This window comes from Diabrotica undecimpunctata, chromosome 7, assembly GCF_040954645.1.
Source record: "Diabrotica undecimpunctata isolate CICGRU chromosome 7, icDiaUnde3, whole genome shotgun sequence".
Taxonomy (NCBI): Eukaryota; Metazoa; Arthropoda; class Insecta; order Coleoptera; family Chrysomelidae; genus Diabrotica; species Diabrotica undecimpunctata.
In genome coordinates, this window is record NC_092809.1 from 99249885 (window position 1) to 99269213 (window position 19329).

The following is a 19329-nucleotide window of genomic DNA, read 5'->3' on the forward strand; positions in this document are numbered from 1 at the left end:
CAAAGTGATTTATTGCACATTGTAAGTTTTTCTGTATAGAAAGATAATTTTTCCTCTTGAATATATAACCAAATCATCAGCGTATAATCTTGCTTTAACATGTTCTGGAAAGTGTTCTAAGATTTTGTTTATCGCTACTAAGAATAGTGTTGAACTAATCCGTTGTATAACGGATCCTTGAGGTGTTCCATTTGTTTGGTCCTTAGTGCTGGATATTGTACCATTTATCTTAAGTTATCTCTTGTTAAGAAAATTATGAATAAAATATAGCATGTTACCTTTGACACCCCAATGACTAAGTGTGTTAAGAATGTCGTATCTCCAAGCCATGTCAAATGCTTTTGTTATATCGAAAAAGACAATTGTCCAATTGCAAATGATTCGTTTATTTCGGACTCCAGGTCTATTAAATTATCTATGGTGGATCTGTTTCTGCGAAAGCCACTTTGTTCATTGATTATTAATTTATTATTTTCCAAAAACCATCTTAGTCTATAAATCACCATTCTTTCTAAGATTTTTTACATTGTATTGGTAAGAGAAATTGGCCTATAGGAATCAGGATCAGTTCGTGATTTATTTGGTTTTAGTATTGGAATTATTATCGCCTACGTCCATTTTGTGGGATTTCCTACGATTCCTGTCGTTCTCTTCCTGGTTTTAGTATTCTTGACTTGATCAGCTTTTTTCTAGAATTTCTCTTTTCTTGTTTTATTTCTAATTAGGTTTTTAGTGTAGTGGAAGTGAAAATTTCTGAGTGTTGTTTTGCATGTGATTTGGAACTTTTCTTTATAATTTTGGCAGGAAGAGGCGCTAGCTTTTCAATAGGTACACTAGACTGAGTTTTAACATTTCCTGACGTTCCAGGCTACAGAGTGTTGTATTTAAATAAACAAAGTGACTAATGATATCAGAAAAATGGTAAATCTGGCAACATTGCAAGCATCAAATTTGAAATCTCCATATTGCAGAATTGGCCTATCCCGTTTTTTGTACAGCTCGGATCATTTGTTTAAGAGATAATTAGGCATTTCCAGTCTTTTGATACACTCTGTATATTGCCATGTAATATACCATTAGGTTTTTTGTGATCGATTAACTATTTAGTTTTATTTTATTTTATTACAGGTTTGGATTTTTACCTCATACGTACATTCTACCTCAGGAACTTAAATTATTAAAGCAATGTTGGGAATATAAAAATGGCAATGGTGGTGAAATGTGGATTATAAAACCGGTGAGTATTTTTACTATTATTTAACGTTCTGTTTTGAATTTTCTTTATATTGACGTGATTTCTAAAACGTTTATTATTTCTCTGGTTATATATTTTATTGGTAATTTATAAAAATCTTTTTTTTTTCAGCCTGCTTCTGCGCGAGGAGTCGGCATAAAAGTGATAAATAAATGGTCTCAACTTCCAAAGAAATCATCCCTTATAGTTCAAAAATACATTTCCAATCCTTATTTAATAAATGGTAGCAAATTTGATCTAAGACTGTATGTTTTAGTAACTAGTTTCAATCCGTTAATAATTTATATGTACAAAGAGGGATTAGCCAGGTTTGCCAGTGGTAATTTTTTTTTTACTTTTTCTAGAATAGAAAACGTCAATTTATACATAATCGTACATACCTATTCTACTAAAGAAATAATAGTTTTAGTGCAAAAGTAATTTTATAGCTTTGACTTATATCTTTTTACAACTATAATCCACTATATCTCCTTAAATAATATCCACCTAAACGACCAATGGGCAGGTCACGTAGTCGATAAACCTGATCCATTAGAAAAAGATGCAGTGGCTGCTTTGCATCAGTTTTCTATGTCACACTGGAGGAACAGGAGTGTATTGAAGCGCTCAGACTATTTGTATTATATTTCTATTGTTTTTTTTTTTTCGAATTTTGGAGATATTCCCCAAAATATATATTCATTCATATAGCGCGGCTGCCCCCGAATAAACTGTTGGATTAGTGTATTAAAGAAACCAACATATTAGCAGGAAGATCCCAGAAGAGATGGTGAGATACTATCCAAAGCATAGCTATTAAGACTGTTCTTAATAGACACGTGGAAAATGATGGATGAGTGAAGTTTGAGAAGATAGTGAACATTTCACAGCAAATGATAATGTTAATGATTGTACATGTAGATGATTTCTGTTCAGAAAGCATACAACATTTATGGCATATATGGAATGTACATGATTTTGATAGTTTCAGTAGTTGCTTTCAATACAGATTTCAGTTTTTTTTTACAAATAGTTTAAAATTACTTTAATATAAAATAATATTGTTCTAAAGCTATTTTCTTATGACATCTTAATGCAATTACTATTTTTAATGTGAATAAGCCACAATTTAAGTTTGAAATAAAATTGTATACTTAAATTGTGGCTTATTTCCATAAAAAGTAGCAATTTTAATATAAAATAACTAAGGAAGTTGAAATTCAAAAGATAGAATTTCTTATGGTGCGTTCGATTATTCACCATCTGGAATAATTTAAATAGTTTTTAAAGTAAAATAACTAGAAAAATAATAAAATAATAATTTTTTAGCAAAATATAGTAGTGACACCAAAGATTTAAAGGATAGGTATATGCATTTGACAAATTATAGTATAAATAAATTTTCCAGTCAATATACTGCCAATGAAGATGCAAATGCCTGCCAAGGACATAAATGGTAAGGATTAAATTTTATTTAGGTTGTGTAAATTGGGATTAGTATGTCAGCATGGTAAAGAGAAAATTCCTCACGTTTAGCACTCTGGGGTTTCATCAATCTTTGTTTAATGGACGTCAGTATTCCAGTTTGGGGTCTGCAGTTGCTTTGATCCCTGTACTAAACTTATGCGCCATACCCCTCGCTCATTAACGGCTCTGCAAAACTCCCACCTACGTAGTTGATCTTCACTCTTTCTTGTAAAAAACCAAGTTTCTGCCACATAGAGTACCATTGGTGATGCTACTATCTTATAAACTTTGATTTCTGATTTCTCAACTTTTAAATACTTTATTTAGTACGAAGAAACACCTGTTGTGATCTATTATCCTTGCATAGATCTCCTTTTGATTGAACTGCTATCCCATACCTGGGTACTTGAATCTTTGAAACTGGAACAGTGAAATTATTAATGTCCAGTGTGATATTTCTGTATGGTTCTTGTATCTATCTTCTGTACGATAGTTTTCGAGGTATTTGATGTTATCAACGTTATGTTCAACCCCATACTCTCAGTAGCTTTTTTAATGGCAATATAATCTTCCCACAAATTCAAATTCATCTCACTGTTTTCAATGTAAGTTTGAGAAGTGTGTCAAAAAGTATTTCTCATTATTTCACTCCAATCTTAATTCCTAATGGTTCCGACAGGTTTCTACCTACTCTTAAAATTTTTGGTATCTCTAAGATTAAGTACCTAATGTTAATGTTAAAGAAGTGGTCTTAACCCTCAAGGTACATATTTTTTTGACAGATTTAAATTATGAGATATAGTTTCCCACACAATCGTCAACAATAAAACTAACTCGTATGCCGTTCTTTCCACTAAGAGGTGTTGGTTTGAATGCAGTATCCTATCTCCGTATAACCGTCGTTTGTAGGAAAAGAATATTTTCTTCCCACGTCCAACCCCCTAGCCTGGAAGAGTCGTGATTTATCACTTGCACCACCGTGCGTTAAATACGATTTGATTCGTAATTTGTTAATTTTAGGACAATCTCTAAATTAATGGAATATCTTCAAGGTTACAATGTCGATACTAAAGCCTTGTGGAGAAATTTACAACAATTAGTTATAAAAACAATTATAGCCTGTGAATCACCCGTGGTACAGTTATGTGAAGAAAATATAAATAGTAGATACAATTGTTACGAATTATTTGGAATTGATATACTTTTGGATGATAAATTAAGGCCGTGGTTATTAGAGGTAAGTTCTGTTTAAGAAATAATAATTATGTTAAAATAAGACCGTTTAAGTTGTATAAATTATATGGTTCTGCATATATTGTACAAAACAAATGGTATTTTTCCTTTATTCAGCAAGAAGATTAATAATAATTACCTTCGTAGACCCACAGTACCTGATGATTTTCTAAACTAATCAAAATTTATCACCTTAAAAATTTAATACAAATTCTTGTTTACCGTGTAGGTATGTTAACGCTCAAGCGGGCGGGCGAAATAAAATTACACAAACTCACGGGTGAGGCCTCTCAGACCTCAAATAAAAAATTGCGAAATAATTAAAATTTATATTTTAATATATAATTTAAATATATTTTGTTAAACTATGTATCCGTTGTGTATATAATATTGGCGTTTACTGATTCGATATAATTGCAATATTCACGATGTTTTACATTTTTCGCATTTTGATTTTATTTTTAGTTTACAGCTAAATAAGGAAAGGTAACCCAAAAGTAAATATTCTATTTTGAAGAAAAAATAACATTGTAACACACAACAATATTTAAAAAAAAGTCCATACAGAAAATATCAGTAGTCAATTTCGGTTAGCACATTTCTTACAGCATGAGGAAAATAATAAAAGGGATGTACACACTTGTACCAAACGACTAGGTATAATCAATAAAATCAATAATATGCACTCGTATCTAACAGTCCTTTTGAATAAAAACAACGGTTCGTATCCGACCTCGCAACTAAACGCTAAATGTACTATGTATCATACTGTACTAAATGTACATAATGTATGTAATTTTCTATGAAGATTATTGTATATAATATATGACGCATAAAGTTATTAAAAAAGTTACACATTCGATCGGGTGAGAACAATTTCGGGGAACTACAGCGGTAATCAATGAAGGTTATATATCCTATATGACGCCTGTGAGGCCCATTTGCAATATATTTCGAGTTCCGTGTATCTTTTTTGAAGTGCATACTTCTTATCGCTCGGTATAATGTTTTTCACAGCACTTTGGTTTCAACAAAGAAAATGTAATGGTTTTTGAGAACATTGAATACAAAGAGAACGTTTGAAAAACACAGCTATCCAGCACACAGAATTTTCAACGTTGAAGAAAGCGGCCTTACAGTAGTTCAGAGTAAAGTAGAACCAGTCATTGGTCTCCGAGGAAAAAGGCAGATAGACTCACATCAGCAGAAAGAGAGAAAGAGGTGCCTTGATAACAATTGTAGTCTGTATGAGTGCTGGTGGCGACTATGTTCCACCCATGGTGATATTTTCTCGGAAATACATGAATGCTCAGTTGCAAAAAGGAGCTCCTCCAGGTGCTGTCTTTCACGTGCAGCCATCGGGATGGATTACAACAGAACTGTTTACAAAATGGTTCGACCATTTTTTGAGCACTACAAAACCTACAACTGAATCACATGTTCTCCTAGTCTTTAACGGGCATTCAAGCGACTCCAGAAATATTGACATTATCGAGAAAACTAGGCAGAACCATGTTACAATCATCTCCTTACCGCCTCATTTAACTCAACTAAGTTGCAGCCCTTAGATAAGTTTTTTTGTCTCCTTTAAAGACTTATTATAGTCAGGAGATTAGGCAACGGTTTTTAATAAACCAGCGCCCTCTAACACCATTTGACGTAATGTAGCTGTTTTGTAAGGCCTACATAAAGTGTCAAACGCCAGAAAGAAATCATAGGCCTACGCCATTTATGAAAAAGCTAATTTATTTTGATATTTTTGTATTTAAGTCACTTAAAAGTCAGATTTGTACACAGTTTGTTAATCAATCTATTTTAAAAATGAAATAAATTTATATATTTATTTAACTGTGAAATATTTCTACACCAGTCATAATCCATTAGATTTCTAGGGGGTACGAAATACGAGTAAAAAGAGGGTCTCGAATTTACAGCACTTATTTAAGTGACAATTTTGTAAACTTTTGCAAAAATTAGCAGAGTCACATAATATATATTTTCATTTTCATATTTTCATAGAATTCAAACTACTTTACTAAAAATGTTAATAAGTAAAAACCAATTGCCGAATTTGCCGCCTTTCCTCTAAAATTAAGTGAAATTAAACAAAATTAAATGCAAGTAAACAAAATTTGATAAAATTGAATATAATCCAATCGTTTTTTGTTGGATGTTGCAGACACGGTTTTTCAAGATATTTAAAACAAAATTGAATGTCTGACATTAGTGTCTTACTTTATTTATCATAAAACTATTGTATCTTTCTTTAGAATGTAATTCCAGTGAATAGGCAATATTATTATAAAAAATATTAACAATTAAGTCACATAAAATTTTATTAACCCACATACAATAATAACACTCTATAAGAAGTATTCACTTCTGTCGGCACTCTCCAAGTGCCACGCTCTTTTGCTTTCAAAATTTGCAGAGAAATTATCTTTTTATGAGGAGAAAATGTAGAGTTTTATGTTATCGATTCGACATTTGATTCGATTCGATTAGATTTAGATTCGATTTGATATTCCATTCGATTCTATATTTGATTTGTTTCTATATTTGATTGGATTCGATTCGATATTTGATTGGATTTAATTCGATATTTGATTCGATTCGATTGTATTTTATTTTATTTTATTAATAAAGACGCAGGGACTGCGTTCACTACAACATGTTGTCTGTGTTATCGCGATCTGTCGTTACAGTCCTTAACAATCGGTTTTATTTTTTTCACAACTTTGTGCGATTCACCGCTTCGTCCGTATCCCTCGGTAAGAAAGCTATGCTTCCAAAAAAATTACGGACGCTCAAATGCCGAAAGAATTTTATAGTGGCTCCTGATTGCCGAACATATGTTCATCTCTGTATGAGATAGTTTCAGGAGTGTATTTTTATTAACAAGTTATTAAACAGAAACAATATAATAAATCAGGTTTTGAATCTGGTGATCAATTGTCAATCAACAGCATTCCATAATTTTGGTTATAAATTGATATATTTTAGGTTAATATTTCGCCAAGTCTTCACAGCGCCTCTCCCCTGGATGCTCACGTAAAAGGTCCCTTAGTTCAATCAATTTTCGACTTAGCACAATTTCATTTACCGTCCAGAATTAGTGCCCTCAAACACGGTAACTTGCCAGAAAGTTTCGACGCAAGATTGTATTCAACGGCCTTAACGAAAAGGGAGAAGAATAAACACGCCCTCTTCGAACAATTAGAAAGTAGAGATGAATATCTTACCGATATTCTTAGGTATGTATTATGTTTTACATACAATACAATATGGTGACAATTCACGAAAATTATATTTTAAATAATTTTATAGATATAATAATTCTTAGAATTTTATATATTTATAAATTATATTAAATTATATTTTAAGGACCTTAACTGGTGATGATGTGCGGCATTTGATACGAGCGGAAGATGAACTTACTGTTAAAGGAGGCTTCGAAAGGATATTCCCTACACAGCAATCTCACAGATATCTGCATTTTATGGAACCAAGATACTACAACAGGCTGTTCGATGCGTGGGAGGAACGGTATGGACACCAAAGAGAAGCAGGTTAGAATTTTATATAATCTATAAAAATATTTCAGAAGTATTTGATCAGTGAAATAGTGCTCCAATATTGCATTATTGGAATAGTGCTCCACAAAATTAGCTGATTACTTTTTTATTTCAATCGATTGGTCCAAACGGACGCTCAGAATCTAACGCAATCAATCTGTATAGTTGACTATCAGAAACTACATTAGTCGCCTCCTACGATAAGCCGTAATTAGGACCTTAGCGCTATTCCGCGATTACCGCCAAATGTATGCAACTTACATTATATCAACCGATTTTATGTTGACACGTTGAAATTCCCTATCCAAAATTGTATATTTTTATCAAGCATATCTATAGACGTTTTTATTTTTACAGTTACGGTTCCTCAAAAAACTGTTTCGGCTAATTTTGTGCACATTACAAGAATTTTAATACTTAAACATTTACCTAAAAGGACTATGTTCTCAAAAAACATTACACATATACTTGAAAATGCCCTTGGTTAAGGATATTATCAAAGAAATAAATGTGTAAACATCGTAACAGACTGCCCAAATGCTCTATTGCAATCATTAGAAGATACTCCTGTCGTCTGATGAAGTTACTACTGAACCACAAAAAGATAGAAGACTCGAAACACACTGGCAGTAGACCTAAACTAATACTAATGAGGACTTTTCATTGAAGAAGTGACTCATCACGCCACTAGAGGGAGACACAACTTTCTCTCAAGTCAAAATATTATTAACTTATGAAATTGTAAACTTTGATTTCTAATAAACTGTAATAATATACGTTGGAGGGTTATCGGTCACAAAAGTGGAGAAGAAAACAAAAGGATTTTGCTATTTCATTCTTTAATGAAAACTTTTCGTATATGAATCCATATAAATCATCAGTTCATCTAAAAGTAAATCAATAAGCTTACAATTATAGAGAAAATTACAAATAATAATGTACAAGAGTTAATGGAATTATAAAATTAATGGAAATGAAGCATCAAAAAGTTCAGGAATCATGGACTTTAACGTTCAATGGTTTTTTTGTTGAAGAAAAAAAAATTAAGTAAGTTTTTATATAAGTAACAGAACAAAAGTACGAAAAAAATGTGTATAAGGACAGTAAACTTTCTAACATGGGGGACAAACAGCATTCCAAATCACTGATCTTCTTCTCATTGCGCCGTCTCCTTTCGAAGGTTGGCGATCCAAATGGCAATTGTAGTTTTGGAAACTGCTGCGCGAAAGATCTCTGGGGATGAGCGGTCGAACCATCTCCTCAGGTCTTTCAGCCACGAGTTCTGGCGTCTTCTTACTGATCTTTTGCCCTGTACTTTTCCTTCCAGTATAACTTGAAGTAATTCATATCTTTTGCCTCTGAACACATGACCCAAGTATTGCATTTTCCTCTCTTTGATTATTCTTAGTAATTATTTTTGTTTACACATGCGACGAAGTACCTCAACATTAGTAACTCTTTGTACCCATGGAATCCTCAACATTCGTCTGTATATATACATCTCAAAGGCATCTATTCTTTTTTCTATTTCAGAGTCCATTGTCCAACTTTCACAGCCATACAGTAAGACAGAAAAAACGTAACATCTGATCATTCGGATTCTAAGCTGTAGAAATCACTGATAGGGTGGTTTAATTATCATTGACAAATATCTTGTATTATACTTTAGGTAGCATATTATGGTCACGTTATTTTTAGAATATAATATATACAGACAATTATAGCGCTGCTCGGCGCAGTGACACTCGACGCGGTTTAACCCGGAAGCCTGTTGAGTTTAATATTAATTCTTGTAATAGTACAGTAAAACCTCTAACGGACCTCTATTTAACGGACTTCGGATATAACGGACAAAAAAATCTGGCCAAATGTAAAAAAAATAAAATCATACTGTTAATATTACACATGCGTCTCATATATGTAATCAATATGGCATAAAAAAGCAAACTTTCGGACATAAAAAAAAAACAAATACAAAATAAATAAATTTGCATTCATGTGTGATGTAGGAGAGCGTAGCAATCTTGGAAAACGAATGAAACTGGCTCGTGAAACTTCACTGGAAGAAGCAATCTTAAAATGGTATCGGTAACAACGTTCTAGTGGGATCCTGGGGTCGTATTTTCGAATTCAATCGAATTTTTTCGTATACGAGTTAACTCGAAAGAAAAATTTCGTATACGAATTTGAATCTGTATTTTTGAACGTTCTTCGAAATTTTATACGTACACTAAAAGAATTTGCACCGGCAACACTGCAAATTCAAACAACCAAAACTTAAATAATAAAAAAAGAAGAATAATTGGCAGTTTTACTTAACCTAGTTTATGGTGAATTTGTTATCTAAAACAAGAAGTAAAAAAGGGCATGAAATATGGTGGTTCAGTGTCGGCCGAACAAAAAAAAGCCATTCTATCAACTCCATTGTGAGGGGCCTTGTTAATCTGTACAATTTTTGAAATTGTACATCCGAATAGTCCTCTAGATGGTTAAGAATGGGTTGGTAAACTTGCCTCTTCGCTCCGCTAATATTATCGCCTCGGCAAGGGCGTTAACTATTTCTTTCTATTAAAAAATTATTTAAACCACCCATTAAAAACAAAGTTCAATGTAAAAATATGGTAGGTATTAATGTAAATTTTATTGTATTGTTCAATCTAAAACAACGATTAAAAACTATCAGCTGAAATTTTATCTGACGTACACGGGCCCAGTGACAACTGAAATGACAACAATTACTTTGATCGTATACTAGCATCGAAATTCGAATGGTTCATACCCATTAGTGTCGTCGTATACGAAAAAATTCGTATACGCACTATTCGAAAATATAAAAAACTGGATTTCGAGAGAATTTCTTCTAATTTCGTATGCGAAATATGCTCGAACGAATTCGAAAATACGACCCCTGGTCCGAGCAGTCGAATTGAAATTTGCTGCAATTAAGTTAGCAAATCATATGGACATACCATTGAGTGCAAGTGATGGATGGCTCTGGCGCTTTCGTAAAAGGCACGGAATTATGAATAAAAGAATTTACGGCGAAGCTTCAACTGTACCAAAAGAAGAAACAGAACCTTTTAGGCAAAAATTAGTAGCAAATATAGCAAGTAAGTAACGAAATGATATTAGAATCTCAGATTTACAATGTTGACGAAACTGGTTTGTTATGGCGTACTTTGAATGAAAGCGCACAAGCCTCCAAATATGAAAAATCGGATTCTGGAAGAAAAATCAGCAAGGACAGGATCTTGGCACTGCTTTGTGCTAACGCTGATGGATCGCATAGATTGACACCTGTAGTGGTTGGCAAATCTCGCAAACCTAGAGTTTTAAAAGACATAATGCATCATATGCCCCTTTCATACTATAGCTCTAAGAAGGCATGGTTCACCTCAGATATTTTCAAAAATTGGTTTTTCAAAGAAATTGTACCTTTAGTGAGAAAATTTCAAGAGAAGAAATTGGGCATACCGTCAGAAGAGGTGAAATGTTTATTGCTTTTAGACAACGGTCCTGCTCACCCCTCTGAAAATATTCTACGTTCAGAAGATGGAAACTTCAGGTGTATGTTTTTGTCAAAAAATACAACATCGCTTATTTAACCCATGGATCAGAGAATAATTTTGGCAGCCAAACGAATATATTGCAGAAAGTTTTTAGACGAAGTAATGGTTGTATTGTACGATGGAGATAATGCAGAAGATACAAAAGCGCAACGTACCTTGCAAAACTTAAGGTCTTACAATTTAAAATCAACAATTTTTAATTTTGCTGCAGCATGGGAGAAGGTGATTGCTCTTTCATTACATTACATTACAAAATGGTTGGAAGAATTTGTTTGATGGCCAAGATGCAGACATAGATTTAGAGGGGTGGAAAGTTACTAATTTCTGTAGGACAATACATAATAATGCCGGAGAACATGTAGCTGAGGAAGATGTTTTACAATCGCTAGAAGTAGATGAAGGTGACCCTGGATATAACATCATGACTGAAAGTGAAATATCAGATGAAGTTATGAACCTTAAAAATGAGGACGGAAGTAAAGATAGCAAACAAGACGACAAAACAAGACTGTTAAAAATGAAGTTATCAGAGGTAAGATCGCATCTCGACGATCTAACAACATTTATTGATTATTCATCCAATAGTTAAATTGTTTTTAGGGAGTTGATCATAGAAAAACAGCAAATATGGAAAGTGCAAACGAAACTTGTTCAAAACGGGATTACCAACAGCAAGCGCGTCGATATCCACAGCAACGTCACTTCACGACGAATGTCCGAAGACAATTACTTAAATAGAATTTTGTTTGTATGTTGTATTTTTTATATATATCTAATTACAGTGTACATATATATTTAAAAAAAAAGTATTTTGATTTATCTTAACCATATTTTTCATATAACGGACTTTCGGCTTTAACGGACACCCCCTCCCCACAAGTAGTCCGTTATATCGAGGTTTTACTATATATTATATAAATACATTTCAGTAAGGGATTCAAGAATAAACTGGAAAGAAAAGACTAAATAACAAGTATTAATTAATTAATTATATATATATATATATATATATATATATATATATATATATATATATATATATATATATATGTATATATATAATTTTTAAAAAATGTTATTATATGTGCATTCTTGTTAGGTCTGTGTATTCTAATGTTGTTTTATTATAATTTTAAGGTATTGCCGTTCTAAGAAGTCTATGTGCTCAACGAATTCATCTAAAAGTACCCGTACAGAGTACCTTGACTAAGGTAAGCTATTTTTAATTTAAATTGTTACAATATGAACATGCTTGTTTATCATTTTTCTATAATCAATCAATTTCTTCCTATTTAACAATCCATTGTATTCTTTGTTATATATTATAAATTATGCAACTGTATTTATGGAAATATAAAAGAACTTGTGGAAGTTAAAAGTATATGGTATGAATATGTTGATAAAAATAAAAAAATCGTCCATATTAATTCTTTCTGCCAAATACTATGTGGTAATAATAACGTGAGTTTTCTGGTTTTCCTGTTGATTTAAAATATATTTATTAACAAGAAAGTTGATGCTATGTCGGTTAAAAAATTTAAAGTTGACTTGTTAACAGTTGAAGTCAACTTTCAATTTTTTGAGAAGACATTACCTCAACTTTGGCGGTTATACACTGTTTTCAACAAAATTCTTAAATAATAATTTTGAAAACGATTTGTGGATGGAAAGCGAAACTTTTTAGTAATTTTAATTACAAACAATTATGGCTTCATCCTATATAAACACAACATTTAACTATTTGAGTTATTGTAGCCTGGCTCCAAACATTTCTTCTTATTATATCTTTATCGTGAACGATCGTATTTATTATAAATCTAGAAAAAATAAGGCTTGACCGAGTGAAAGAGCAGGATTACTTTGAATCTGTGGTTGACTAACAAATAAGGGCCACATAATTTTTTCGCTATGTTGAACACTAATATCAAATCATTGCGCTAGGAATTATAAATCATTACTTAAGAGTATTGGTAATGGGATACTAGATAAACTCCATTCGCTTAGCTCGGGCATATTTTGACAGATTCATTGTCGGAAACCTACAACACAACAATTCCTACTTCTCAATATTAATAGATCAAGTATCCAACTACTGCAGACTTCTTTCTTTAAAAAAAGAAGAATTATTCTAAATAGTGGAAGTGTATACTAAACCCATCAAATTTTGGGTAGTATATATTTAAAAAATATGTTTTAGTTGTTATAATTTAACATAACTATTTATTATATGGTGCAGATAAATAAATATTGATTGTCGGTAATTCGCAAAGTTCTATTTTATTTACTATTTAGTTTGTTTACTATTAATATTGGCTATGAGTACGTGTGCTTGGTTGTATAGTAATTTCCAGCCACTTTTTGTCTGTCAAAAAGTAACTAACTTCGCAAAAAAATAATTACTACATTCACTAGACAGTTCGGACTGGGAATAGCGAACCGAGTATAATGGGATTTTTAAAGCTTAAAAAATATGGACTTGTATCAGACTAAAACAAAGGCATGTAATAAAGATCTGTTTCCCTGGCACTCTAAAATATATTTAGTCAATTTGTGAGAGAATGCAATTTTATTTTTTTTATGTGTACGGGGTTAGTATAGGATTAAGTTCAAGTTTGTGGAGTCGCCACCCTTGTACCCCGGCCGCCTTCTTGGAAAAAGTGGACATTGGGGTTTCGCGATGTATTAACAACCCTACAGAAAATTTTATAAAGCATTATTTGTATTAATGAGGCGCACTGCAGAGCACTTGAGGCTTACTTGTCGGCAACCACACATACTTTCACAGTTTTCCTTGCATGTGCAGAAAATTAATTTCAGAATTAGTTCAGTTCGGGGGGTGCTGGAGTTTTCAAAGTTTTGATTGGTATCCAAATTTTTCTAGTCCCAATCTTCAGGATCGCAGTGTGTCCTGGTAATAAACTCTAACACTGTGGAATCTAGCTGCATCTTGTGTTGGCGGCAGCGATGATAAGTTAAATGTAATTTTGGTGAGTGTCTTGGCGAATTGTTTGTATCTCATGCTGTTAAAGCATCATCTTTATTTCCACCATATAAAGAGACGAAAAAACGTTCGTCAACGACAGTGGGTAAAGATGGCTCGGTTTTCTCACTGAGAAGTAATGCTGTTCTGCTAACTCAGGATATTTGTGTAAAATTTTGATGAATTTAACTCACATATGTGGACACACAACATTGGACCGCTTCCTTCCTAATGCCGTGAGCAAGACAAGAATATCAATGTCCTCTGCTACGACAGTCACATAATCATAAGCTTGGAATGCAGCAAGCTCAGAACGGATGAGGACTGTATCTGCATCAGGTTCTGCCTGGTCGACACTAAAACCCATCTGTGATAGATCAGTTTTGAAAAAGTCTATTAAGTTTGTTTTGTTCTTTTAATTACCAAGAAATTTATCTTGGAATAATATTGGTACGGTGCTCTTATCTCTGTCCATTGGTGCTTTTTCGTGTGACGCAAACGCACAAGGTGGAGTAAGTTTTTTAGTGGCGGAATGGGTCGATAATAAATTAATAACATAGAAATGTTAAGAAAATAATAAATCGATTTAACATGGTATGAATAAAAAAATATATAACAGAAAACTAAGTCTAATGGTTCGTTTTTATCGTATCCTTTCTCTCGCCAACTTCGGAGCGCTTTAAAACCCAGAAACATTAATGAAATTATACAAATTTGTAGTGAAAATGATTTGTTGCAAAACCCTCTATAATATTGCTCTGACATAATTTTGTTGTAAAATGACTAGAAAAAAAGTTAAGGTCGAAAAAAAAATTGTTTAAACATTTTTAGTTATTTTTAATACCTTTTTTATTTTCCATTTTACCATAAAAACTGATTGGAATAAATTTGTATACAATTAAATTTGCTACAAATAATGTCTGATAAAATTGTCTGCTAGTTTACGGGATATAGCGCGAAAACCCTTTGCTCCCCTTTATTCCAAATGGCGAGTATTCAAGAATCCGGTTAATTTCGGAGTGCTGTAAAATCCAGAGAAATTAATGAAATTATACAAATGTGTAGTGAAAATTATTCTATGAAAAACCCTCTATGATATTGCTTTGATGTCATTTTATTGTAAAATTACCAGAAAAAAAGTTATAAGGCCCAAAAGAAAATGTGTTCCAAAATTTTTAGTTATTTTTGTTTATAACTTTTTTATTTTCCATTTTACGATTAAAAATAATCGAAATAAAGTTGTAGGAAATTTAATTTGCTACAAATAATCTTTTATAAAATTTTCTGCAGGGTTGCCAGTTTACCAGATACAGCGCGAAAACCCTTTCCCCCCTTTTTCCAAGATGGCGGCCGGGGGACAAGCGTGACAACACTACAAACTCGAACTTAAACTTATACTTACCCTCCCAACACAGCAAAAAAATAAAATTGCGTGATCTAAGAAATGCCTCTAAGCCATAAAAAAACTTAATATTTCAGTGGACTAGTTTTAGTCTTCACAACAACTGGTAATATCGCAGCCTTTGTTTCTTAATAATGTTCTGAAATAAAAAATTGTAATAAGTCAAAGAAAATATTTGTTTTTTAATTGTACTTCATTACCAATTATATAATTTAAATTTCTCACTTTATTATTACTACTAAATCGTTACAGAAATAGTGTATTTATAAATAATTATCCTCCCAGTATATTGCTGTATAATAATTGAGTTTGTAGATTAAAAAATATTAATAATATGTATGATTCTGGAAAGAAAGAAAATTTGTTAAATCAATTATACAGTTGTATTACATTACTTATTAAATAATACAGAATAGAATGGATTTATCACATTTTTCACTTTTAATTCGTTTTTCTTGTCATGGTCATTCGTGTCAAAGGCGAGAAATTTCATGCTGGATACCATACAGAGTGTTTGTTCTCAATGTCGCAGTAAGTCTGATCTGTCTGTGGATCATACTCATATATCTGTGTGTAACTAACAACACGTTCTTCTTTTTTTAATTCTTTTTATGGATAGACTGTGATAGTTTCTGACGTTATTTAGAACGTTAGACATAGCTTCTAGCTTCCGGAAGATACTTCTAGGTAAACTAGTCTAGTTTAGAATAGAATATTATGGTAGAAATTTTAATACTGCTAATATTGGAAGAATTTATAGATATTAAAATATAAATAAAAATTATAAATCAAACCTACACTATACATCAGCACAGTACCAAAATTGTAGAAAGTGACTAATATTTTCAATGTAGACCTTAATTTTAAAGATTAGATTAAATTTAATTCCCATTGTCAAATGAGATTTAATGACATGGGATTAGAAAAAGGGTGGGTATAGTAACTTTTAGCACAGGTAAAACTGAAACTTAGTACACTTAACAATTCTTGGTACGAAACAGTACTAGTAATACATGGGTCACCTTAACTGAATATTTATTTCCATAAAATATAAAAAATATGTTCAAATAAAAACTAACATTATACATAATCTACTCTGAGCCACCTATGTCATCTTCAGATTCATCAGTAGTATCTTCGCGTAGATCCACAACTACTGGTTCCATGGTAATTTCAATGAAGTTATCAAGGTTCCACATATTCTTTCAATAGATATTAAATACATTTTATTCACGACTGTAAGATCACATCGCTAAAGGCACTGTTAAGCAGGCAGATTTTTTACATAATTGAATTTGAAAGTAACATTGTTCCTTCATTATTATTTGAGCCAATCCGCAATCTCGGCTTTTTTCCATTTATTGGTTGATAACTTTTCTACACGCCGGCAGTGATATGGAGCGTTGTCCATAACAATAACAGATCGTGGTTCCTTTTTTAACAGAATATCTGAAACTAATTTTTCATAATGATCTGCATCTACTTCCTCATGGTCTTTTTAGAAACAAATGCATTTAAACCTTCAACAAATCCTGAGTCGCTACCAGTATGGCTAATAATAAGTGTTTTCTCTTTCCGGATGGGGCTTTTAAACCTGTCGACAAACCAGTTAGGAAAGCTTATCGTTTGCTTTTCACATTTAAATCCTGCCATATTTTTGTCACAGGCAGATTTTTTACGTAATTGTATTTGAAAGTAACATTGTTCCTTGCTTCTTCATTATTATTTGAGCCAATCCGCAATCTCGGCTTTTTTTCCATTTATTGGTTGATAACTGTTCTACACGCCGGCAGTGATATGGAGCGTTATCCATAACAATAACAGATCCTGGTTCGTTTTTTAACAGAATATCTGAAACTAATTTTTCATAATGATCTGCATCTACTTCCTTACGGTCTTTTTAGAAACAAATGCATTTAAACCTTCAACAAATCCTGAGTCGCTACCAGTATGGCTAATAATAAGGTGTTTTCTCTTTTTGGATGGGGCTTTTAAATCTGTCGACAAACCAGTTAGGAAAGCTTGTCGTTTGCTTTTCACATTTAAAACCTGCCATATTTTTGTCACAGTATGTCCTTCATTTAACCATATTTCATTTGTATATGTTTTTTTAATCTCTTCGAAATTCTGTTATTTGTTTCAGATACTTTCTGCGCCATAAAATAATTTCTTATTTTTCAATAAGGGTACTTTTTCTCTTCCTCTTTCGTTTGAAATACCTTTAAAGTTCATTTCACGTAAAGTACGTAACAAAACACGTCTTAATATTTTTGAAATATTTTCATTAGATTGAAGAGAAGAAGCAATTTTTTTATAGTTGGTGATTCCTTTTTGAAATAAAATTCATGTTCTGCACGACGAATGGCCTGTTTGGTTGTATCATCCAATTTTATGTGTATCCTTTCTCTTGTCTCAACCTTCAAAGTATTATCCTTTGTTTCATCGTCTGTTTTAATTACTCTGTACACACTAGCTTTGGAAACTTTTGTCAAAATACTACATAATGTAACAACATCGCTCACATTCATATTTTGTCCCTCAAACACATTTCCGATCATAGTTTTTTCTTCAAATGTTAAATCGTGACGTTTCTTTTTGATATACGGTTCACTATACTGCTGTCAGTCATATTTATTATTCGTCACCAAATTGAATTAAACTAAATTACTCACAACTCACAAAAAGTGAACGTAAAAGCTCCTTTACTAGTAATATTACTACAAACAATTCTGTTCTTTGCTTTATGAAACCCCTGGCAGTGCGCTTATGAAACCGACGTACAGACAACAGACAATAAAATTGCTACCTGAACAATGGCGTTGTTGCCAGTTATATCGCCGTAATTTTCGATGATGTTATTGATCGCAGACGTTATCTACCGTTAGAGCAAAAATATTAACTACAACATTGTAGATAACTTCAAGTTGAATAATACACGCTGACAACGTTACATTTGTCTTAGAACTCAAATCTTTGCCAAAACATTTGAACAGTTTAAAAATAGACTAGTCAAATTATTGAAATTGATTTCATATAAAATGAGATGATCTCTTCTATCTCAACGCATATTCTTTGAACAGTCAGAACAAAAAGGTTTTTGTCAATTTTTAAGAAGTTAAACAGATTCTGCAATATTCCCGCTACTAAGTATTTCGACTAATAAAGCGTTGAGATTTCGAGTAATAGATGCTTTGGGGCTTGAAGGGAACAAAACATTTTTTCAAGTTTTGGAGGTTTTCGATTTATCGAGGTTCGACTTGTTTATTTGAGTTTATTCACAAAATTTAAAGTTTAACGTTAATTGTACAATTAATTTATCAAAGAGACTAGTAGATATTGTTATCACTGGATAACAAATCCAGCCCCTTTCAACAATTTCTATGTACACCTGCTTACAATAATTTACGCTTTATTGATTGCAGGTAGGAAATTCAAAACAAAAAATTAGTATAACGTAATAAATTAGTTCAACTTTTTCACTCATTGTTCATATATTCTTCCAAATTAGCGGTTGATAAAATTTATAGATTAACAACATCAATGTTGAGTTAAACTGATAAAATTGTTACTTTGTGTGATTTAAGAAACATGAATATTTGTTAAATAAGTACAACCAGGTTAAATATGATCAATATAAGTTTCTTGGTGTAAATATAAACATTTTCATTCCCAAATCATTAACATTTTTAATCTCGAGAAAATTACATTTCCAACATTTATTCCTTCTGTCATTTATAGTTTGAGTCAATATTATCATGATTTATTGTTTATTCCTATTTAATACTAAATTATTTCTTCCGATTCTGCATAATTTCTGGAAATGTCACTATTATGGATTTGTTTTTTTTTTGAGTTATTTGAATAAACAA

At 32.0% G+C, this 19329-nt stretch overlaps 1 protein-coding gene across 2 annotated transcripts in view; it reads left to right on the plus strand.

Moving 5' to 3' along the window:
* Positions 1-19329, plus strand: part of LOC140445641 (tubulin monoglutamylase TTLL4-like) — a 79995-nt gene that overhangs the window by 48731 nt on the left and 11935 nt on the right. For both annotated transcript variants that reach the window (XM_072537857.1, XM_072537858.1), the window contains 7 exons: positions 1129-1237; positions 1367-1574; positions 2564-2690; positions 3722-3938; positions 6938-7188; positions 7319-7503; positions 12216-12289. In XM_072537857.1, coding sequence (XP_072393958.1) covers positions 1129-1237; positions 1367-1574; positions 2564-2690; positions 3722-3938; positions 6938-7188; positions 7319-7503; positions 12216-12289 — 1171 coding nt within the window. The remainder of the gene's footprint in view (positions 1-1128; positions 1238-1366; positions 1575-2563; positions 2691-3721; positions 3939-6937; positions 7189-7318; positions 7504-12215; positions 12290-19329) is intronic.